This window comes from Mastigoproctus giganteus, chromosome 3 (genome assembly GCF_048544385.1).
Source record: "Mastigoproctus giganteus isolate SK-2022 chromosome 3, ASM4854438v1, whole genome shotgun sequence".
Lineage (NCBI taxonomy): Eukaryota > Metazoa > Arthropoda > Arachnida > Uropygi > Thelyphonidae > Mastigoproctus > Mastigoproctus giganteus.
This window is the reverse complement of record NC_143577.1, coordinates 42,002,454-42,027,457: the sequence shown is the minus strand read 5'-3', so window position 1 is coordinate 42,027,457 and position 25,004 is coordinate 42,002,454. Positions and strand designations below refer to the sequence as shown.

At 36.7% G+C, this 25,004-nt stretch overlaps 1 protein-coding gene across 1 annotated transcript in view; it reads left to right on the top strand.

The window, feature by feature from the left end:
- Positions 1–25,004, top strand: part of LOC150087903 (hemicentin-1-like) — a 1,496,027-nt gene that overhangs the window by 421,698 nt on the left and 1,049,325 nt on the right. Inside the window, exons 27-28 of the mRNA XM_090369959.1 lie at positions 11,180–11,382; positions 17,936–18,017. Of these exons, the coding sequence (XP_090226085.1) occupies positions 11,180–11,382; positions 17,936–18,017 (285 nt within the window). The remainder of the gene's footprint in view (positions 1–11,179; positions 11,383–17,935; positions 18,018–25,004) is intronic.

Genomic DNA, 25,004 nt, shown 5'->3' with positions numbered 1-25,004 from the left:
TAGTAGTAGAAGTGCAGTGAGTTTACTAGTGTTAAATTCTAGTTGAATTCCTTTGTTTTTGTATTAAATTTAAATGTAATTAATTAAATAGTACTTCTTATCCATACAACCTAGCTTCAATTAAATATCTAGCCTAGCATACTGTTAGGCTATAAAATTTAATTTAAGAAATAGAAAAATTACACAAGGTTTGGTTGGATGTTATTCATCAACAAGGCCAAGTTACAGTATGGAATGCTTTGATCTGCATAGCATAAACTACTAGTTGTTTCAGAATCGCTTAGATTTTGCCTAAAACTGTTTTCCCTTTCCTTTTAGAAAAAAAATATATTTATTTAATTATTTCTAAAGTGGATCCTGATTCTTGCTGCTTCATAACTACCAATAGGTACTACAAACAAATAGGCACCATTCCAGCTCTCTAGAGAAACTATGTAGTGAAACTGATCCCTAAAATGAATACCATCATTTTCACTTAATAGGGGAAAAATTCAGATATTCTTCTTCCTTTCTTGGTAAATGATAATGAAAAGTACAAGAATTCAATGAAAAATAAGTATATTATATTAAAGGAGGCAGCAAAGGAAGTAAGCAAACATCAGTACATTAATTCAAAACCTGAGAAGGAAGAAATTAGAACGTGAAGAATTGGTAAGCACGAATTGTAAAAATAAAAGTGGTGGTGAAGAAAATTATTTAAAAAAATCCTGGTTGAAGTTGGATCTGGCTTTTTACTTACATTTTCAAACCTAGAATATATGGAGGGAAGTCCCAGTTCTATTTAGCTCATTACTTGGTATGATAATTGCAGTTTCTTTGGATATCCTTGATTAAATTTCCATCTTATGCAACTAGATTTATACTGTATGTATTTATGTTCACCTAATGCTTGGTTCTACTGTGGTATAGATGCTGGGGTAACATTTGTGATTGTAGCTTCACATGTGAAATAGAGTACCAGAGTACATACACTGACAGAAAAAGTGCACAGCCCAATATTATCTGTTGTGCTGGTAAATTTGCTGCAATAAAATTACAATGAAGTTACAGACCCTTTTGGACTTAGTCATCCAGAGTATAAATGCAATCTATTTCTTTACCAATTTTATGATACCATATTATTATGAGCTCAAACCCATATTAGTATGGGCTGACACCTGCATTCTCCTTACTTTTGGTCACACATGCTAACCATTGGACCGTGATTGGCCCAGTAAAAGTAAAAGTATAGCAAAAGTTCAGAATACCACATTTTTGAGTTAGGAAGGAAACAAGGTCAAAAAGCAAGGAGCACTATGACGAAAAGGGCCTTGTAGATATTAGCATTAGTATAGGTATATGATGCAAGAAAGCAAGCTTATATAGCATCAACAAAAAACAAAACAAAAAAAAAACCTTCCCATTTTACCCATTCATTAACTCCAAATGTTTCTCTAGTTCTGCCTTGAATGTATTTAAGCTGCCAACTCTGTTCCAGCAATCAACCACCTGCCGGCAAAAGGCAAATTTCTGCGCATCTTTTCTACAACTGTCTTTCCACAATTTGAATTTTTGTCTTCTCAGGCAACTAATCTGGGCAAGAGGTAGAATCCCATCAGCATTGAGCTTGCTCAAACCATTCAAGACTTAGGAGACTCCATTGTCAGGGAAACGAGAAATATTTTTTGTAACAAGGATAGGTGGACTAGAACCAGGGTATGTCTGCCGGGAGCAACTATTAATGATGTTACCAACAAACTGTCAGATTTTAGGGGGGAAAAGAGAATATTATTATTTATGTGGGACTAATGACATTAAGCATACACGATCTGACGATTTGTTAGACGAACTTTATGCCAAAAATATAGGACCATGCTGAAGAAATGACATGAGTTAGTTCACAATGTTTATGTGTCTGTAATTTTGCCCAGGCACGATAGAAGGGATTATATGCTGAAAGCCTTGTGGATTAACCCAAGATTTGAACGACTCTGCAAGGCTCTTGTGGGGTAAATTTCAATCAGCTTGGACCACACTTGTAGGTAGAAGGAATCTGTTTTGTAGCGACAGCATACATTTAAACAAAGGTGGTGCAAAAGTTTTTGCCAGTATTATTGAGGATACCTTAAAAGTTCAGGGAAACTGCTAGTTTCGGGGGGGGGGGAGACAATGGTAATATAGATACATGTTTATCTGATAGTAAAAGTTTGGTGAAACACAAGCAGTTGCTCTTCAGATCTCAAAGGCTTTCGATTGTGTTTGGCATAAAGTTCATCTAAACAAGCTTCCATCTTATGGTTTGCCAACTGTTTTTGTGATTAGTTATTCAGTTTTCTCTCTGATCGCTCACTGAGGGTGATGGTAGATGGCTCGCTGTCTTATAAATTCTCCACTAATGCTGGTATCCCCCAAGGTTCAGTTCTTTCTCTCACTCTTTTCCTCTTGTATATTAATGACCTTCTTCCATTGACTGGTAGATGGCTCGCTGTCTTATAAATTCTCCACTAATGCTGGTATCCCCCAAGGTTCAGTTCTTTCTCTCACTCTTTTCCTCTTGTATATTAATGACCTTCTTCCATTGACTGGAAACCCTATCCATAGTTTTGCCAATGATAGCACATTGCATTGCACTTTCCATTTTGAGAAATCTTGCCCTGCTCAATCAGCTTCAACTTCTTGAATATCTGCTACCAATTCCTTAAATGCCAATCTCCAGGTAATTCTCCAGTGGGGCAAAGACAACTTAGTTGATTTCAACCCTTCTAAAACTCAGTCTTGTCCTATATCTCACAAAAAAGGATTGATTATTCTGCTCCCGTACTTATCTTTGGTGATATTCCGATTTCTAGACAAGTTGATATATCTCTTTTTGGGATTACCCTAACTTCTAATCTCTCCTGGCAGAAGCACATTAAAAATATAGCTTCCTCTGCTTCTAAAAAACTTGGTTTTCTCTTTCTCTCTTAGCATTAACATTAGCATTAGTAGAGCCATATGATGCAAGAAAGCAAGCTTATGTAGCATCAGCCAAAAAAAAAAAAAAAAAAAAACCCACTCCCATTTCACCCCTCCATTCGTTCCAAATACCTGTCCAGCTCAGCCTTAAATTTATTTAGGTTATCAACTTCCACAACAAAATATGGAAGTCTGTTCCACCAACCAAATACCCGCTGGCCAAAGGCAAACTTCTGACCTTTTTTTTCCTTCATCTGTCTTTCCTAAATTTGAATTTATGCCCTCTCAGATGATTATTCTGAGCAAGAGGAAGAATTCCATCAGCATTGAGCATGCTAAAACCATTCAAAGCTTTATACACCTCCATCAGATCACCTCACAGGTGCTTAGTCTCTAGACACTGTAATTTTCTAAATTTAATAATTTCTTCATAAGAGCAACCCTTTGTTCCATTCACTAATCTTGTTACCCTTCTCTGTACTCATTCCAACAGCTCTACATACTTCTTAAAATGAGGCCTCCAGGCCTGTATACAGTACTCAAGGTGTGGCCTGACCATTGCCTTATACAAGGGGATAATCACCTCCTTATCCCTGCTAGAAACATTCCTGTATATCATTGACAAAACAGTATGAGCTACTCTTGCAGACCATCTGCACTGTTCAGAAAACTTCATATCTGCCTGCACAATTACACCCAAGTCCTTTTCTTTCTCTACCACTGTCAGTGTAGTACCACAGAGTTGATACGTCATTCTGGGGTTGCTGCTTCCCATAAGTAGTACTTTACATTTGTCAATGTTAAACCTCATTTGCCACCTCTCAGCCCATCTGCTCAACTTTTCTAGATCCTGTTGCAGCAGCATACTGCCATTAACGTCCTTAACAACCCTGCCAGCCTTTGTATCGTCTGCAAACTTGGACATTAAGCTTGATATACCATCAACATTATCATTTATAAATACAGAAAACAACAATGGACTCAACACTGAACCCTGAGGGACTCCAATAATAACATCAGTCAATGATGAGCATTGTCCATTGATTACCACTCTCTGTCTTTTCCCACTCAGCCATCCCTTTATGGCATCTCGATTATCAGCAGTGATTCTTCATGCATTAAGAATCTGCAGATAAATGAACCACTAGGTGGCAGTGATCACAGTGTGCTGAAGTGGGATTTACTCAAAGAGGTAACTACCATTAGGGGTAAAGGGAAGGGTTATTGCTTCCGTAAAGGCGACTACGATGGACTGAGACAGTATTTAAATTCTATACAGTGGGACCAACTGATGATGTTACCAACAGCAAATTCAAAATGGGAAGCATTCAAAGAACTTATCTTGGAAGCTACTAGGCTTTACATACCAACTAAGAAATATTGTTCAAGGTTTAGGCCAAAATCGATGTCAGATGAACTAATGAGGCATATGGCAGAGAAGAAAAATGCATGGGATACTTACAAATTAACACATGACACAGAAGCCTATGATAGATACAAGTTGATATGCAACCAAGTTACAAAGGAGGTTAGGCAGGCGAAGGCAGATTACGAGAAATCCTTGGCAAGGGATGCAAAGAAAAACAGCAAAGAGTTCTTTACTTATGTAAACTCTAGAAGGAAGGGGATGAATCAGATTGGTCCACTTGATATTGATGGGTCAACTGTTGATGATCCTGCTCAGGTAGCTAACAAACTAAATGAATATTTTGCATCGACATTCACACATGAGGAGTTATTCAGCAAGGGGAATGCCAGAGGTGTATTCAACTCTAGCAGTAAGCTACAGAATCTTGAAATAACTGGGAGTAAAGTGGAGGAGAAACTGTTGAAGATAAACACAAGAAAGGCACCTGGGGTGGATGGGATCTATCCAGTTATATTAAAGGAGGCAGCAAAGGAAGTAAGCAAACCCTTAGCCATAATTATGAGAGCTTCCTTGGACTCAGGGGAGGTACCCATAGACTGGAAATGTGCAAATGTGACCCCAATTCACAAAGGAGGATCAAAGGCTGACACAAGTAATTATAGACCTGTGAGCTTAACTTCTGTTCCAGGAAAATTAATGGAGGCACTGGTTAAAGAAGCACTGCAGGATCATTTAGACAAGACTTCAGTTATAGCTCAGACACAGCATGGTTTTGTTAAGGGGAAGTCTTGCCTGACCAACTTGATTGGATACTATGATGCAGTCACAAAAGAACTGGATGCAGGGAATAACTTTGATATTATATACTTGGATCTTAGAAAGGCTTTTGATACTGTTGCACATGGAAGACTGCTACACAAATTGGAGCAGTGTGACATTGGAGGCAAATTGCTGCTATGGATAAAGGGGTGGTTGAGGGGGAGAAGACAGAGAGTGGTAATCAATGGACACTGCTCATCGTGGACTAATGTTATTAGTGGAGTCCCTCAGGGCTCAGTGTTGGGTCCATTATTGTTTTCTGTATTTATAAATGATATTGATGATGGTATGTCAAGCTTAATGTCCAAGTTTGCAGACGATACAAAGGTTGGCAGGGTTGTCAAGGACACTACTGACACTATGCTGCTGCAACAGGATCTGGAAAGGTTCAGCAGATGGGCTGAGAGGTGGCAAATGAAGTTTAACATTGACAAATGTAAAGTACTACACATGGGAAACAGCAACCGCAGAGCAATGTATCAACTCTGTGGTACTACACTGACAGTGGTAGAGAATGAAAGGGACTTGGGGGTGGTTGTGCAGGCAGATATGAAGTTCTCTGAGCAGTGCAGACGGGCTGCAAGAGTAGCTCATGGAGTATTGTCAATGATATGCAGGAATTTTTCCAGCAGGGATAAGGAGGTGATTATTCCATTGTATAAGGCGATGGTCAGGCCACACCTAGAGTACTGTATACAGGTCTGGAGGCCTCATTTCAAGAAGGATGTAGAGCTGCTGGAACGAGTACAGAGAAGGGCAACAAGATTAGTGAATGGAACAAAGGGGTGCTCTTACGAAGAAAGGCTTAAGTTTTGCAAATTACAGTGTCTGGAGACTAGGCACCAGCGAGGTGATCTGATAGAGGTGTATAAAGCCTTGAATGGTTTAAGCATGCTCAATGCTGATGGGATTCTTCCTCTAGCTCAGAAAAATCACCTGAGAGGGCATAAATTCAAATTGAGGAAAGACAGATGTAGGATAGATGTGCGGAAATTTGCCTTTAGCCAGCGGGTGGTTGGTTGGTTGGTGGAACAGACTTCCATCCCTTGTGGTGGAGGTTGATAGCCTAAATAAGTTTAAGGCTCAGCTGGACAGGTATTTTGAACGAACTGAGGGATGAAGTGGAAGTGGGGTTTTTTTTTTTTTTTTTTTTTTTTTTTGGCTGATGCTGCATAAGCTTGCTTTCTTGCATCAAATGCCTCTACTACTAATGCTAATCTCCGTAGCCAGGTGGGCAGAAGCAGCAGTGCATAGCACACGCTTCTTGATTAGACCGGGGTTCGATCCCGTGGCCACCAAATACGGAGGATGCGGAAAGGTCAGAGAATGACCACCGCATATCCCCGGAGCAATATGGCCTTAGTTGCTAATGCTCCTAAAAACCAAATAACAACAACAACAACCATTCCTTTATCCATAGCAACAATTTGCCTCCAATGCCACACTGCTCCAATTTCTGCAGCAGTCTTCCATGTGCAACAGTATCAAAAATCTTTCTAAGATCCAAATATATGATATCAAAGTTATTCTCTGCATCCAGTTGCTTTGTGACCACACCATAGTAACCAATCAAATTTGTTAGGCAAGACTTTCCCTTAACAAAACCATGCTGTGTCCGAGCTATAACTGAAGTCTTGTCTAGATGATCCTGCAGTGGTTCTTTAACCAGTGCCTCCATTAATTTTCCTGGAACAGAAGTTAAACTAACAGGTCTATAATTACTTGTGTCACCCTTCGATCCTCCTTTGTGAATTTTGGTCACATTTGCACATCTCCCGTCCATGGGTACCTCCCCTGAGTCCAAATAAGCTCTCATAATTATGGCTAAGGGTTTGCTTACTTCCTTTGCTGCCTCCTTTAATATAACTGGTTAGATCCCATCCACCCCGGGTGCCGTTTTTATATTTATCTTGAACAATTTCTCCTCCACTTTCCTCTTAGTTATTACAAATTCATCTAGCTCACTGTCAGAGTTTAACTCACCTCTGGCATTCCCCCTCCCTGAATAACTCCTCATGGGTGAATTTCGATGCAAAATACTCATTTAGTTTGTTAGCCACCTGAGCAGGATCATCAACAGTTGAACCATCCATATCCAGTGGACCAATCTGAATCATCCCTTTATTTCTAGAGTTTTCATAGGTAAAGACCTCTTTGCATCCCTTTTGCATCCAAGGATTTCTCATAATCTGCCTTTGCCTGCCTAATCTCCTTTGTGACTTGGTTACAGAACAGCTTATATCTATCATAGTCTTCCATGTCACCTATATTAATTTATTAATTTATCTGTATCCCATGTATTTTTCTTCTCTGCCATATGTCTCTTTAGTTCATCTGTCTTCCATTTAGGCCTAAACCTTGAACAATATTTCTTAGTAGGTATGTAAAGCCTAGTAGCTTCCGTGATTCTAGAAAATCAGTTAATATGCCAATTCAAGCCAATTTAAGTTAATAAAACAGAAAAAACTTCTGTATTTTCCTGAGCCGTAAAATCTTCGCCCATGCTACACAATGCTTCGCCTGCACAGGGCTTTTCTTCCAAACAGCTGTTCATGCTGTACAAATTGCAAATCCGCCCTACCATGGAATATTGTTCCCACATATGGGGCGGTGGCCCCAAAACCTCTCTCAGGCTTATAGATTCCATTCAGAAGAGGGCAGCTAAGTTAATTAATGACTCCTCTCTAACAGAGTCTCTCCACTCACTAAACATCCATTTACTGTCCAACTTCAAACTCACAGAACCAACTTTTCGTCTTCCTCATTTATTCATTCAACTGCCATTTTCTGAAACAACATTCCTTCTTGTGTATTTCCTGAAAATTAAGGTCTTCAGAAGTTGAAATCTAATGTCAAGAAATATCTTCTTTCATCTTCTCAACCCCCAACCCAAGCATGGTACTAAGTATTATAGTTTCTAATACCTCTCGTGTTTAGGGCTTTCATAAAAAAAAACTAAAAAAAAAAAAAAAAAAAAAAACTGACTTTTTCAATTGCTTGCCCACTTAGTGGAACTGCTCACGCCTTCCTGTAGTTGGAACTGGAAACATGGAAGGAAAAAGTAACCCTCTAGGGCTAAAAGGAGCAACCATGGACTTGACAACCAGATACTATCTGTATTGGTCAACCACCACTATGCTGACAGGAAGATGATCGTAGTCAACTACTGCCAAAAGGGAGGAGAAAGGCACAAGATTAGCCTGTTACAAAACTGTCTCCCTTTGCCGTACAAAGACGCTGAGAGTGCATAACCGATCCTCCCAAAAATAGTTTGCTATGTGATATTTGATGATCTGCTAGTGCATGTTATTCATAATTGTTGTTCAGAACTAAGACTAGATGTTTTAATGGATGAAGAGTAGATGTTTTTATTTGTTGCCCAGACATTTTTCTTGTTGAAATATTGCTGCTAAAAGCTCCTGCCTAAAAGTTTACATATTCAATTTCCCCATGGATGTGTGCACTGCAATCTAATCCGATATCTGCAGTTGGATATGGAAATCAACAGGTCAGTCTTTAACAATCACACATCCTATCTGTCATCATCTTCACAGGAGCAAAAACTTTGTTGAAGTCAGGTTCATACACTCTGATGCAGGCCACAATTTCACAAGAACAAGGACAGGTTGAATATTTCTCTTAGCTGGCTAGTCCTTTTTAGAAACCTCAGTCCCAAGCTTGATACTAGGTTGTAGATTCAATACTAGGCCTCAAACTTCCCTCATGGAAAGAGAGTAAAAAATACACAGGTCAGCCTCCCAGCATATCCAGTGAGAATCATCAGATTTGGTTTTTTTTTAGGAGCATTAACAACTAAGGCCATATTGCCCTGGGGATATGCAGTGGTCGTTCCGTGACCTTTCTGCATCCTCCGTATTTGGTGGGCACGGGCTCTAACTGCGGTCTAATCAAGAAGCGTGTGCCGCTCCTGCCCACCTGGCTACGGACGTGCCAAAAGAATCATCAGAATAGTTCCCAGAGATTGGCATGAATAGCAATAACCACACAGTTATAGTTGTTACAGCTACTCTCAGTATTTCTAGATAAGATGCTAGAGCTTTCTCAATAGATTTATGGGATGTTATAACTGGTATCAAATATAAATACAAACATTTGGAAGTTGGGAAAGCTTCCATTTTGAGCAGGTTAACTGTGTCACTTTAATTTTAATATAAATTTGTTTTATTTGTATTAAATGCAACTGCAGAAGAGGGCAAAATATTTAATAACTAAATCTATAAAAATCTAATACTGTTTATACTCAGTGTGGCCTCCATAGTTAGAGAAGTTTACAATTTTTGTAACAACTTCATTTTAAGGTCATATCTGTATGCAGCTAATATGCCATTGTAACAACTAACAATGAATTGGATACTTTTTGTAGCAGCATTTAGGTATAACCTTATAATGTGTGTACCCATGACTAGGTGTGTTATCAAATGACCATGGCTGACCATATTTCCAGTTTCTTAAATGCTATGCTGATCTAATGGTTATTCTCCATGATGTGGCAAGGAAATTAGTTTATATAGTACCGTGAGTAAAGAAAATTCACTGAGAAGGAGAATTTCTGTACAGTAGTCTCAGAAATTAGAATATTCTCAAGAATATTTTATAAAAGATTATTCTCAGGAATTATGATCATTACTAATATGCACATGATTTTTAATAACAACTAGTTCAACAAAAATACATTTCTTTGTTTGGATTAACCATAACTTCAAGCTTTCTACTTTCTTTATCAGAAATATTGCTTTCTTCATATTCAAAAAAACTTTATTTATTTTTATTTCTTTCATATTTATTTTTATTTTTACTAGTTATATTGTTTAGCTCTGTCGCAAAATCTTTTCCAGAACTTCTTGATTCTGTCCAGAAGAGTGCAATCATGTTTAATCAAAAATTTCTCTCTCACAAATTTATTCCACTACCAGATTGCACAATGTTCATTTTATACTGCATGCCTTTTTAGGGATATATTTGTTGACAATATTCTTCATTTATTTTCTCTGGGTCAAATATTCAATATATATATATATATATATATATTCATAGGAAATATTCAAAATATATATATATATATATTCCCAAGCACGGTACTAAGTACTATAGGTCCTAATACCTCTCGTGTTTGGGGTTCACATAAAAAAAAAATAAATTCATAGGAAATATGAATATATATATATTCAAAATATATTCAAAATATATATATATATATATATATATATATATATTCAAAATATATTCAAAACATATATATATTCGATATATATATATATATATATATATATATATATATCACTTTGAATATATTCAAAATATATATATATATATATTCAAAATATATTCAAAATATATATATATATATATATATATTCAAAATATATTCAAAATATATATATATATATATATATATATATTCAAAAAAAAAAAATATATATATATATATATTCAAAATATATTCAAAATATATATATATATATATATTCAAAATATATTCAAAACATATATATATTCGATATATATATATATATATATATATATATATATTCATAGGAAATATTCAAAATATATTTCCTGGAAACTACATTCTACAGAAATTACAGTTAATGTGAACAAGATTCTTCTTATTCCTCTACCCATCATAGTTCTAGAGGATTATAGGTTTAAACAAACTTTTGTGTTTAGGATAACGATAAAAAATAATAGGCACCTCGTAGCCAGGTGGACAGGAGCAGCAGTGCGTAGCACACGCTTCTTGATTAGACCGGGGTTTGAGCCTGTGACCACCAAATACGGAGGATATCAGGGAATGAACACCGCATAATCCCGGAGCAATATGGCCTTAGTTGCTAATGCTCCTAAAAACCAAATAACAAACAACAACATAAAAAATAATAATAGAATATTGTTATTAAGTTCTTCTTTCTTGTATCTGAATACCAAACCATCACTAATTTTTAAAAACATAAAGGAAATGTTTCTCATTACTTAAAAAATTTGCTTAATTAAAAATAATTTGTTTTTTCCTGTTTTAATTCTTTTTTCCTTTTTCAGTGCCACCAAGCATCAATGATCCCCATGTTATAATAACTCCTCGTGTAAGAGAAAATGACACCTTAAGTATAACCTGCCCAGTTACTGGTATACCCATTCCAGATGTAATATGGCTAAAAGATGGATTGCTAATAACACCTCAAACAGACCTTGGCATTTTGTATTTGGAAAATAATACTGTTTTAACCATTTCTGAAGTCCAGGTTGGTTATAGTTTTTCATTTAGTTTTCATTTTTGCCTCCTATTTTCACTACTGATCTGTAATTGTACACCTACAAAGATATGTGCACTTCAAACTTAACTAAACATAACATAACAAATGGCCTTCCAGTTCTGTGAATTAGGGTTTGTAACATTTTTTAGTAATGATCAAAGACTTTAATCATTAATAAATCATCACTAGTAAGACTTTTGCAGATTTATTGCATGATTGTTTTCTGCAGCAGCATGTTTGAGAGGCAACCAGAGAGGGTAATACTCTTGATCTGGTTATCAGCAGTGATCATTCGTGTATTAAGAATATACAGGTAAAGGAACAACTAGGTGGCAGTGATCACAGTGTACTGATGTGGGATTTACTTAAAGATACAAATTGCCATCAGGGATAAAGGAAAGGGTTTTTGCTTCCTTAAAGGTAACTACAGTGGTCTCAGACAGATTTTAAATTCTGTACAATGGGACCAACTGATAATGTTACCAACAGAAAATTGAAAGCAGGAAGTATTCAAGGAATTAATCGTGGAAGCTACTAAACATTTCATACCTATTAAGAAATATTGTTCAAGGTTCAATGTTTGTCATTTGATCAACCATTTAGGTTATCAAATGAACTAATGAGACTCTTGGCAGAGAAGAAAAATGCATGGGATGCATATAAATTATCAGGCGACACAGGCCTATGGCAGATATAAGCTAGTCTGTAATCAAGCCACAAAGGAGGTAGTAGTAGTAGTAGTGGCATTTGATGCAAGAAAGCAAGTGTATAAACATATGTAGCATCATCCAAAAAAAAAAAAAAAAATCACACCATTGCCTCCAAATACTTGTCCAGTTCCTCCTTAAATTTATTCAAACTATCAACTTCCACAACGACAGATGGAAGTTTGTTCCAGCAATTAACCACCCGCTGGCTAAAGGCAAATTTCCATACATCTATTCTACATCTGTCTTTTCTTAATTTGAATTTATGCCCCCTTAGGTTCGTAATCTGAACAAGTGGAAGGATCTCATCAGAATTCAGCGTGCTCAACACATTCAAGGCCTTATATACCTCACTCAGATCACCGCGCAGGTGCCTAGTCTCCAGCCACTGCAATTTGCAGAACTTAAGCCTCTCTTGGTAAGAGGATCCCTTCATTCTCCTCACCAATCTTGTTGCCCTTCTCTGTACACGCTCAGGTAAATCTACATCCTTCCTAAAATGAGGCCTCCAGACCTGTACGCAGTACTCAAGGCATGGCCTGACCATGGCCTTATACAGAGGGGTAATCACCTCCTTTTCCCTGCCAGCAAAATTCCTATATATCATTGACAAAACCCCATGACCTGCCCTGGCAGCCTGTCTGCATTTCTCAGAAAACTGCATGTCTGACTGCACAATTACTCCCAGGTCTTTTTCATTTTCTACCACCTTAAGTGTAGTACCACACAGTTGATACGTTTCTCTGGGGTTACTTCTACCCATATGCAGTGCTTTGCATTTGTCAAGGTTAAACTTCAGTTGCCACTTCTTAGCCCATCTGCCCAAATTATCTAGATCCTGTTGCAGTAGCACACTGCCATTACTGTCATTAACAACCCTGCCAACCTTAGAATCAATGCAAATTTCGACACTCTAAGCCTGATATACCTTCATCAATATCATTGATAAATATACAAAACAACAGTGGACCTAACACCGAACCCTGTGGGACTCCACTAATAACATTAGTCCACGAAGAGCAGCACCCATTGATTACCACCCTCTGTCTTCTCCCACTTAACCATCCTTTTATCCATTGTAGCAACTTACCCTTAATACCATTCTGCTCCAATTTGTACAATAGTCTTCCATGTACAACAGTGTCAAAAGCTTTCCTGAAATCCAAGTATATGATATCAAAATTATTTTTTGCATCCAGTTCCTTTGTAACCACATCATAATATCCTATCAAATTTCTCAGACAAGACTTTCCCTTAACAAACCCATGCTGTGTCTGAATTATTGCTGCAGTCTTGTCTAGATGATCCTGCAATGCATCTTTAACCAGTGACTCCATTATTTTACCCAGAACAGAAGTTAAACTAACTGGTCTGTAATTACTCGTGTCACCCTTCGATCCCCCCCCTTTGTGAATTGGGGATACATTTGCACATCTTCAGTCTGTGGGAACCTCCCCTGAGTCCAAGGACGCTCTCATAATTATGGCTAAGGGTTTGCTTAGTTGCTTTGCCACCTCCTTTAATATAACTGGATAGATCCCATCCACCCCAGGTGCTTTTCTTATGTTTAACTTCAACAATTTCTCCTCCACTTTGCTTTCAGTTATTCCAAAATCATTAAGTGTCCTGCAACAATTTGATAACCTTCTGCCATTTTCAAACCTTAATAATTCCTCATGTGTGAATTTAGATGCAAAATACTCATTCAGTTTGTTTGCTATCTGAGCAGGATCATCAACAGTCGAACCATCGATGTCAAGTGGACCAATCAGATTCATCCTCTTCCTTTTAGAGTTTATATAAGTAAAGAAATCCTTGCTGTTTTTCTTAGCATCTTTTGCCAAGGATTTCTTGTAATCTGCCTTCACCTGCCTAACCTCCTTTGTCACCTGATTACAGACTAGCTTATTTCTGCCGTAGGCTTCTGAGTTGCTTGATAATTTATATGCATCCCATGCATTTTTCTTCTCTATTACGAGTCTCATTAGTTCATTAGATAACCATTTAGGCCTAAACCTTGAACAATATTTCTTAATAGGTATGAAACTTTTTGTAGCTTCCACGATTAATTCCTTGAACGCTTCCCACTTAGATTTTGCTGTTGGTAACATCGTCAGTTGATCCCACTGTACAGAATTTAAAAACTGTCGGAGAGCACTGTACTCACCTTTATGGAAGCGAAAACCCTTTCCTTTACCCCTGATGGTAATTAAATCTTTAAGTAAATCCCACATCAGTACACTGTGATCACTGCCACCTAGTGGTTCCTTTATTTGCAAATTCTTAATACACGAATGATCACTGCTGATAACCAGATCAAGAGTATTACTTTCTCTGGTTGCCTCTCGAACATGCTGCTGCAGAAAACAATCATCCAATAAATCCACAGAAGTCTGATTAGTGTGTGAATGACCAACCCACAAGTTCCAGTCAATATCTGGGAAGTTAAAATCCCCCATTATAAGACATTTCGATTTACTAGCACACTCTATTTCTTTGTACAATTGTTCACTGTACTCATTTGAGTCATTAGGCCTATAACACACTCCTACTCTTATTCTTGCTTTCGCAGTGCTTATGTCACACCAAACTGACTCAACAGTGCACTGTTCATCTATATCAACTGGATACACTTCTTTTGATTTTATGTTTTTCTTAATTAACAGTATAACACCTCCTCCCTTTCTATCCTGTCTATCCTTTCTGTACACATTGTACTCCCCAAATTCCAGTTCAGCATTCCTTATATCTGTGTGACACCACGTCTCTGCTATCCCTACAATATCCGCCTTTGATGTCTTGACCAACACTTCAAATTCATCAAATTTATTTACTATACTTCTAGCATTGGTATACATGCAAGCATACATGCTTCTACTCCTATTCCTAGTTACCCTAACACATCCCATATACCCACCTATTTCAGGATGACTGCCATCCGTCCCTGAAACCCCCAACACCCCACGCTCCAGGTCGCTACTTATTCTAATAGAAGTTGTGCAAGAATCACCTTCACCTCTGCCTACGGCTACTGTTAAACTATTAGTCCTTGTATCCCCCAAGCTATCAGTTTTCCAACCCACCTAACACTGCCTCGATAGCATCAGCAAATATTCTTGCACCCTTTCTATTTAAGTGTATCCCATCCCTGTAGAAGCAGTCTCTCCTGTTAACAAGTACAGTCCAGGCTGAAAAAAATTCTACCCCTTGAGCCTTGCACATTCTTTCCAGGGCCGAATTGATCGACAAGGCTCTCATCATATACTCCCTTCTATCGTGTCTGAGCAGAATTGCAGACACTTTCAAATTCAACCCTAATTCTAGGCTTTTGTTGAACAGTGACCTGTACTTTTGTTTTGTTCTCAACTTTTGTACTCAGTTTTGTTTTAGCTGCTGTGCAAGTAGCCTTACAATGTCTAAGAGTGTAAGTCCTTGAATGTAGTGGAAAAAGTGAAAGTGCTTAATAGTGAAGATCAGGGACAAAAAAAAACCAAACAAAAAAAAAAAAAACCAATGCTTTAAAATTTGGTATCCCTGCCAATAGCATGTGAACTATTCTGAAAAACCATGCTTTGATTCCAAAACTGTTTAAGGAAACAGGACTCCATCAGAAGCACTTGAAACCATGCCTGTATGAAGATGTAGATGGAGCCATTTTTAAATGAATGAAGTTTATTCAAGACCAAAACATGCCAATATCAGGGCCATTAATAAAAGAAAAGGCTATGGAGTACTCATTTTTTCTGGGGCATAAAGCCAGTTCTGGTTGGCTGGAAAAATTTAAAAGGCGCCATGGCTTACGAAAAAGTTATTTCTGGTGAAAGTGCAGTTGTAATCGAAAAAAATGTGTACTGATTGGAAAGAAACAGTTTTGAAAAAAAACTATGCAGGACTGTGAGCCCAAAGTCATATTCAACATTGATGAAACAGGTCTATTTTTTAATTGTTTGCTGAACAAGACACTGACTTTTAAAGGTGATAAATGTTTAGGTGGTAAAAATAGTAAGGAGACAATCACAGTTTTGGTTGGTGCAAATATGGCTAGCAATGAAAAACTGAAGCTTTTGGTAAAAGGCAAAGGTAAACAACCCTGATGTTTCAAAGGAGTAAAGTTGTTAGAGTTGCACTACAAGTACAACAAAAAAATCTTGAATGACAAGTGAAATTTTTAAACAGTGGATTTTAAATTTCAATAGAAAGATGATGAAGGAAAATTGTCGACAATTGCCCTGCCCACCTCCACTCAGTAATTTTGAAACTTACAAATTCTTCCCTTCGAATACCTCTTCTAAACAAAGAGTCCTGAGCATATCATCATTCTTCTCTTTCTTGGTGATTTCCCTCTCTCTCTCTCTCTCTCTCTCAGGGTAACTCAGAAATTTTTTTTTTTCTGCCTGGTCCAACTAAAGCCTCAGGCTTCCTTGCGCCACATGGCTAATAATGATAATGATAAATTGCAGCAAATGGACCAGGGCATTATCAAGAATTTGAAAATGCACTACTGAAGGCACATACTGAAAAAAAATTATGCTGAGAATAGAAACAAACCAACCTATAGATTCTGTTATAGATTTGTGGATGTGCATATCAGAGTTGGTGAAAGTGTGGATTCAAGATGTGATGAAAACAACAATTAAGAATTCGTTTGCAAAAGCAGGTTTTGCTAAAATGTCAATTAACAGTGATGAGAGGGACTATATTGGGAAGAACTTCAAGCAGGATGTTTGATCAGTGGAGAAACTGTATTTGACAAATTTGTAGGTGTTGATAACGATGTCATAGTATCTGAATATTCGAGTGACTCGAACATTTTGGAGAGTATTCAAAGGACTAGTGATAATGAGTTGGACGAAAATGATGTCAATATTAAACCTTCCAAAAATGAAATGTTGGCAGCATTTGAAACGTGCGAAGGCACATTTTATTCAGTGTGAAGAAAATGTGCCAGAAAATTCTTAAAAGCGTACTAATATATTGTGTGCATCGTGTATGTAGTCATTTCTTGATATGTATGTATTAATAAATTAATTGTTTTGAAATTTTAGAAAATGTATTCATTCCCACTTATTTCTGATTTATTTCCCATCTTTTACTATATTTCTGAATGTTGAATTAGTATTTTTCGTTGTTGAAACATCATATTTCTCTATAACGAAATTTCCATTCAATGAATTTTTTCAAGAAAACGATCAATTTTGTTATATAGAAGTCTGACTGTATATATATATGTAAAACATATGCATTAAATAGATGATGCATCACTCATACCATAAAACAGACACTAAAAAAAACTTTGTTTCTTCACTCCCGATTTACAAACTTATGATTTAAAAACTTCTTATTTTTCTTATATATACTGTATGTACTCTGTTGTATGGTAAATATAAATAAAAGCACAATACGGGGGGGGGGGGGCAATTATAGAGTTCAGGGAACCTAGATGCAAAAGTCTTTTCAATTGGAAAAACCACACATTGCATCCACTACATCTCTCCCTGAGGACTAGCCCTGGTGCAATGTATGCATTAAATAAAAAATGCATCAAAGGTGCTGTAAAATGATGTGAAAGAATTTTTTACCACACATCCTACTATTATATCATTGTATGCATGTATGAGGAAAATCACTCCTAATTCACAAACTTACACTTTAAGAACTTCTAAGGAATGCATAAATCAAGAGCTCCGAAATCAATCTGTTTATAAAAATTTGCATCTAGGTTGTTTTGCTGCTAAAAGTATAATGAGTGTAATTAGCAGTAATTTTAAGTAAATTTAGCGAGCCTTGAACTCTTTCACATTCAAATATATAAAGTTCATATTTGTCTGTTCTAGACTTACCATGCAGGAAAATATACATGTGTAGCAACTAACATAGCTGGATCTGCAGAAAAGCATTTTGATGTGGATGTCATAGGTATGTGATTTTGATTGTAATAAATATTTCTCTTTATTTATTTCACAATGTATGGTAATACAACTTTGATTCTTCTCTTAACCTTCAATCATTAGAATATCGTTTCCTTACAAACCCACATTCTAGTGATTGAATACCTACTTCTATATCAATTAAATGCAGATATAAAAATATCTACAAAAAACATAAAAATATAATTATATATTTTTTATTTATTAATTTATTTAGTTTTGGTCCCAGCTATGATGGCAGCATCTAGATAATAAAGTTTTGAATATAAAAACCATATCTGAAACTATATGAATTAAATGCATTCTGTTCTGCAAAAGCATTTATATTTAGTAGAGCAATTAGTTTCAGGCCGACTGGGATAGCCAGGTGAGTAAAGTGCCTGCCTGGCAACCCAAAGGTCGTGGATTTGAATCCCACCTTGGGCTTGGATCAGAGTAAAACGCAAAAACTTTGGGAGGTGCATTATGGCCACAGAAGCCGATGTGCCAACAACTAACAAAAAAAAAAAAAAAAATTAGTTTCAGGTTTGTCGAATTGTATAAAAATTATTTATACAATAAAAGTACACTCAGTCCTCGTATAGCACGATAGTTGTGTTCCTAGAAACCCTCGTGCAATGCAAAATCGTGCAGTATAAACAACAGGCCCTATGGGAAAAATAGGGTTATGTGCCGACCACCCAAGATTGAACACACATTTGTAACCAAAACAGTACCAAAAACAATAAATAATTGTAATAAAATACTTACGTATTTTATTACGACTATTACATAATAAAATATGCTAATGGTTTTGCTTCATCATAAGCAAACTTGTTTTTTGTTTGATTTTCTATCCAAACAGATGACAGCCATTCCATCTCTTCCAATTCTTTGTGTCTAAATCTAATGGATTTTAATTACACTTTGAGTTGTTCCTGCTATGAAAGTTGTTTTTATTTTCTCTGCATTCTTTGTAATTCTCGGCATTGCCTCATTTAGGCCTGTAGCATGTGCAATATCACATGGTCTTTCATTTCGCTCAAAGCGTTTCGCAATTTCATATTTTTTCTCTATCGACAGAGGCGGACTGGCCATAAGCCTTACTGGGGAAACCCCGGTGGGCCGGAGGCCGGCGTGATTTTGACCATAAACCATAGTATGAGGCCACTATAAATTTTCCCGGGTAAGAATTTTTGACCCAGTCGGCCTCTGTTTATCAATATTGCTTTTCTTTTTCTCTCTGAATCTGAAGTGTCTTCACCAGGGTGCTTCCTTTTCACACCTTTTAAGTATTTTACTCATTTTTAGGGAATAAAGCACATTTACAAAACGAGGAGGCACGCTTGATACACATAAACAAAGCTGCGCGCGTGTAGCAACTGAATAAACAACACCATAAAGGCCGAGATACACTATTAACACCTCACATTTTCCTAAAGCACATTTCTAGGGGTTACTACCATAAAACAATAAAAACAATTTCCAGTTGCATTTCTGCTAGTGGAATCTGTTATAAACTGGTAGTAAACTCGATATAATTGCATTTGCGATTATACCGATAGCTGGAATTGTGTTGGTTTTTACATTATTAGTGTGAAATGTGTTTCCCCTTCACTGGTATAAAAAACATAAATACATTTTCAGAGTCTTCTCTTCATTCCTATCGTGTTGCGTTCGGTTGGGTGATTCTGCGTTTGACTGCCATTTCTTGTAAACACAAAGGCGAATCGGGCATAAGTGAATTCAGTACGTGTTATATAAGATATCGTTCCCCTATTTATAAATTGTTTATGATGAAATTCGTGTAGTGTAAACACGTGTTATATGAGGACTGACTGTACATGATTTAAAGGTAATAGTTAATATTGAATTCGTGCCTCCATAGCCAGGTGGGAAGGAGCAGCAGTGCATAGCACATGCTTCTTGATTAGACCGGGGTTCGAGCCCATCACCACCAAATACGGAGGATGCGGAAAGGTCAGGGAATGACCACCGCATATTCCTGGAGCAATATGGCCTTAGTTGCTAATGCTCCTAAAAACCAAATAACAATATTGAATTTAATGCAGTTGACAGTGATGTGTTGCAAATTAAACATGCAAGTTTTTCAAAATCCTCTCCCAGTTTATCTTGTGTTATATTTGTCAAGGATAGGAATTCATTATTTATTATTAATGTATTTATTTAATTTATTGTCCTATCAATTATGGTGTCCAGTTTATTTACTTTTAAATAAATGGTCATATCATATGGCCTTTTTTAACTGCTTCCTTTTTTTTTTAAATTGTTTCTACTTCAGTGAAGTCATTTACTCAGTGGAGAAATGAGTTATGTCACCTGTATTATAGCATGGAGGATTATACTATTGCACTTATGGAGTGAGTGCCATAGCAAGGATTTATGGAATAGTATAAAGCTGTTCTCTTTAGTGCTTATGTATTAGTACATGATTGTGTGTACTTGTAGTTTGTCTCTAGTTGAGTTGTGGTCTTCATGCTACAGGGATTTTAAATGGATATTGCATTGAAAATTTTGTTGTGTCAGTAATCATTACTAGTTCAGCCAAAAGTTTAATATGCCTATTTTCCACACAGAGGTGTCTGATTATATTCAACCAACTCACATTCATATGGCAAGGTACACTAAAATATTACTTTCTGTGTCACGTAAAAAAGCGTGAATGGATATACTGAATATAAAAATGTGGTGCGTTAAAAATAACAAAATAATCACTTATGAATGAAATACTTTTTTGTTATTATTTAACTCACATTTGTTTTAAAGATACTAATAAGATTGCTGATTGTTTACCATTCATCTGTATTTCTTTATTCATTATTTTTGTTGCTCATACTTTTTCTAAGACTTGTTCTGAAATTAATGACCAGTTAAAAGTTTTCTGTGATGCTACCTGATGTAGATTCATATTCACACCATATATGTTATAACCACTGAATAATGAGAAAAATTTTATGATGAACACCATGCTCGCACACATACATGCATGCACGCATGCACCTTCATCAGTATCATTGATAAATATAGAAAACTTGGGCACAACAACTGACCCTAGGGAACTTCATTAATAACATTAGTCCATGAAGAGCAATGACCATTGATTACCACTCTCTATCTTCTCCCACTCAATCATTCCTTTATCCATACAGCAATTTGCTCTTAATTTCCTGAAATCCTAGTATATGATATCAGAATTATTTTTTGCATGCAGTTCCTTTGTGACCACATTGTTGTATCCAGTCAAATTGGCCAGACAAGATTTCTCCTTAACAAATCCATGCTGTGGCTGTAGTATAATTTCAGCCTTGTCTAGATGATCCTGCATTACTTCTTTCACCAGAAACACCATTATTTTCTATGGAACAGAAGTTAAACTAACAGGTCCGTAATTACTTGTGTCATGCTTCGATCCCCCCCCCCCCCTTTATGCATTGGGGATACACTCACACACTTTCAGTCTGTGGGGACCTCCCTTGAATCCAAGGTTGCTTTTATAATTATGACTAAGGGTTGCTTGTATCCATTGCTACTGCACTTAATATAATTGGATAGATACAATTCATCCCTAGTGCATTTTTTATGTTTAACTTCAACACTTTTTCTTTCACTATCCAATCATATCATTACAAAGCCATTTAGCTCTCTGTTAGAGATTCATGAACTTCTGGCATCCCTTTCCTTAAAGAATTCCACATGTGTGAATGTAGATGGAAAATAGTCATTTGGTTTGTCAGCAATTTGTGCAGGATCATCAATGGTCAAACCATCAATATCAAATGGACCAATTTGATTCATCCCCTTCCTTCTAGTGTTTACATAAGTAAAAAGATCTTTGCTGTTTTTCTTTCATCCATCGCCAAAGATTTCTTGTAATCTGCCTTTGCTTGCCTAACCTGTTTTGTGACTCAATTACAGACTAGTTTATATATACCATGGGCTTCTGTGTTACCTGATAATTTATATGCATCCGATGCATTTTTCTTCTCTGCCACAAATCTCATCAGTTCATGTAACATCCCATTTAGAATTTCCTGATGGTTACATCATCATTAGTTGGTCCCACTGAATAGAATTTAAAAATTGTCTGAGACCATTGTAGTTGCCTTTACAAAAGCAAAAACCCTTCCCTTTACACTTGATGGTAGTTACATCTTTAAGTAAATCTCAAATCAGTACACTGTGATGACTGCCACCTAGCGTTCATTTATCTGCAGATTCTTATAATGCATGAATAATCACAGCTAATAACCAGATCAAAAGTATTACTCCCTCTTGTTGACTCTCTAACATGCTGTTATAGAAAACAGTCATCTAATAAATCTACAAAATTCTTGCTAATCTGTGAGTGACCAACCCACAAGTACCAGTCAGTATCTGGAATGCTAAAATCCCCTAATTATAAGACATATTCTAATTTATTGGCCTACTCTGTTTTCCTGTACAGATGTTCATTGTACTCATTACAGTCATACATCGCACACTTCTACTCACATTTTTGGTTTCCTAGTGTCACATCTAACTGATTCAACATTGCACTGGCCACCCATGTCAACTGAATGCACTGCCTTAGATTTTATGTGCTTCTTAACTAAGAGGAAAATCCCTCCCCTCCTATCCTGTTTGTCCTTTCTGTGTACATTGTACTCCCCATATTCAAGTCCTGCATCCCTTATATCTGAACAGTGTCTTCATTTGATGTCTTGACCAGAACTTCAAATTCATCAGATTTATTTACAATTCTCCTAGAATTGGTATACATGCATCTGTTCTTACTCTTAGTTACCCTAACACAGCCCTTGTATTTACTTTCATCATGATAATTCCCAACACTCCTTGAAATCCATAGCACTTTTCTTTCTCATTTCAACAGCAGCAGTGTAAGAATCACTTTCATCTCTTCTTGTGGCTATTGTTAATCTATTAGTCTGTGTCCCTTCCCCAAGCTAGCAATTTTCTGCCTAACCAAGCACTGCCTTGATAGCATCAGCAAATATTTTTGTACACTTTCTATTTAATTGTATCCCATCCCTGTAGAAGCAGTGTTTCCTGTTAATAAGTACAGCTGAGAAAAATTCCACCCCGTGAGCCATATACAATATCTCCAGGACTGAATCTCTCCAATACTCTCATCATATACTCCCTCCTATTGTGTCTAGGCAGAATTTTATTAACCCTAACTTGCGAATTTTTTTTCAATGTTGCCCTGTACTTGTTAAGTAAGTCTGCAGATCTACTCTTAACGTGAAGAGAGCCAATGTGTACAATAATATCATCTTTTGTGCCCTTTAAAGAAGATATCTGTCCTACAACATCATCAACTTTTGTCCCTGGAAGACATACTTAATGCTCTCTATGAATTGTTCATTAAATTATACATTTTTAGACAGTATTTTTATTTTGTTTTTATGCTTATGAACAGTTGTATTAACAATAAAAATATTTAAGCTGAAGTAAAGCATATGCGCATATTACTGTGTGCATAAACTATAACAATAGTAATAAATTTTTTACATAATTTCATGATATCAATATTAAACAATATGGGAAAGTAACAGAATTTAAATTATCTTAGTTTCCTGTATTTCTTAGCATATGTGAAAACTTATGTTTTTGACATGTATGGTGTAAAAATTACTCCACATGATAAATGTATTTACCGTTAAGCTAGGAAGCCATGACTCATAAAATATATGTATGGAGTAGAAAGGGCAAGCATCAACAAAGAAATAAGCAACCAGTAATGAATTTTCAGAGATTTTTTAAAAATGCAGATGAACATTATCATAATGTAATTAATGGACACTACTCATCGTGGACTAATGTTATTAGTGGAGTCCCTCAGGGTTCGGTATTGGGTCCTTTATTGTTTTCTGTATTTATAAATGATACTGATGATGGTATATCAAGCTTAATGTCCAAGTTTGCAGACGATACGAAGGTTGGCAGGGTTGTCAAGGACACTACTGACACTATGCTGCTGCTGCAACAGGATCTGGAAAGGTTGAGCAGATGGGCTGAGAGGTGGCAAATGAAGTTTAACATTGACAAATGTAAAGTACTACATATGGGAAATAGCAACCCCAGAGCAACGTATCAACTCTGTGGTACTACACTTTGGTAGAGAATGAAAGGGACAGTGGTAGAGAATGAAAGGGACCTGTGGGTGGTTGTGTAGGCAGATATGAAGTTCTCTGAGCAGTGCAGACGGGCTGTAAGAGTAGCTCATGGTGTATTGTCAATGATATATAGGAATTTTTCTAGCAGGGATTGCCTTGTATAAGGCAATGGTCAGGCCACACCTAGAGTACTGTATACAGGCCTGGAGGCCTCATTTCAAGAAGGATGTAGAGCTGCTGGAACGAGTACAGAGAAGGGCAACAAGATTAGTGAATGGAACAAAGGGGTGCTCTTACGAAGAAAGGCTTAAGTTTTGCGAATTACAGTGTCTGGAGAATAGGCACCAGTGAGGTGATCTGATAGAGGTGTACAAAGCCTTGAATGGTTTGAGCATGCTCAATGCTGATGGGATTCTTCCTCTTGCTCAGAATAATCACCTGAGAGGGCATAAATTCAAATTGAGGAAAGACAGATGTAGGATAGATGTGCGGAAATTTGCCTTTAGCCAGCGGGTGGTTGGTAGGTGGAACAGACTTCCATCTCTTGTCGTGGAAGTTGATAGCCTAAATAAGTTTAAGGCTCAGCTGGACAGGTATTTCGAACGAACAGATGGGTGAAGTGGAAGTGGTTATTTTTTATTTATTTATTTTACTTTATTATTTTTTTTTTTTGGCTGATGCTGCATAAGCTTGCTTTCTTGCATCAAATGCCTCTACTAATGCTAATGCTAATAAGTTTAACAAATTTATCTGTGTTATAAATTTAGATGAATAACTTTATCATCATCATCCGTTTTCAATCCACTGCAGAATGAAGGCCTCTCCAGTAACTTTCCAGTTCCTTCTGTTTTGTGCAATGG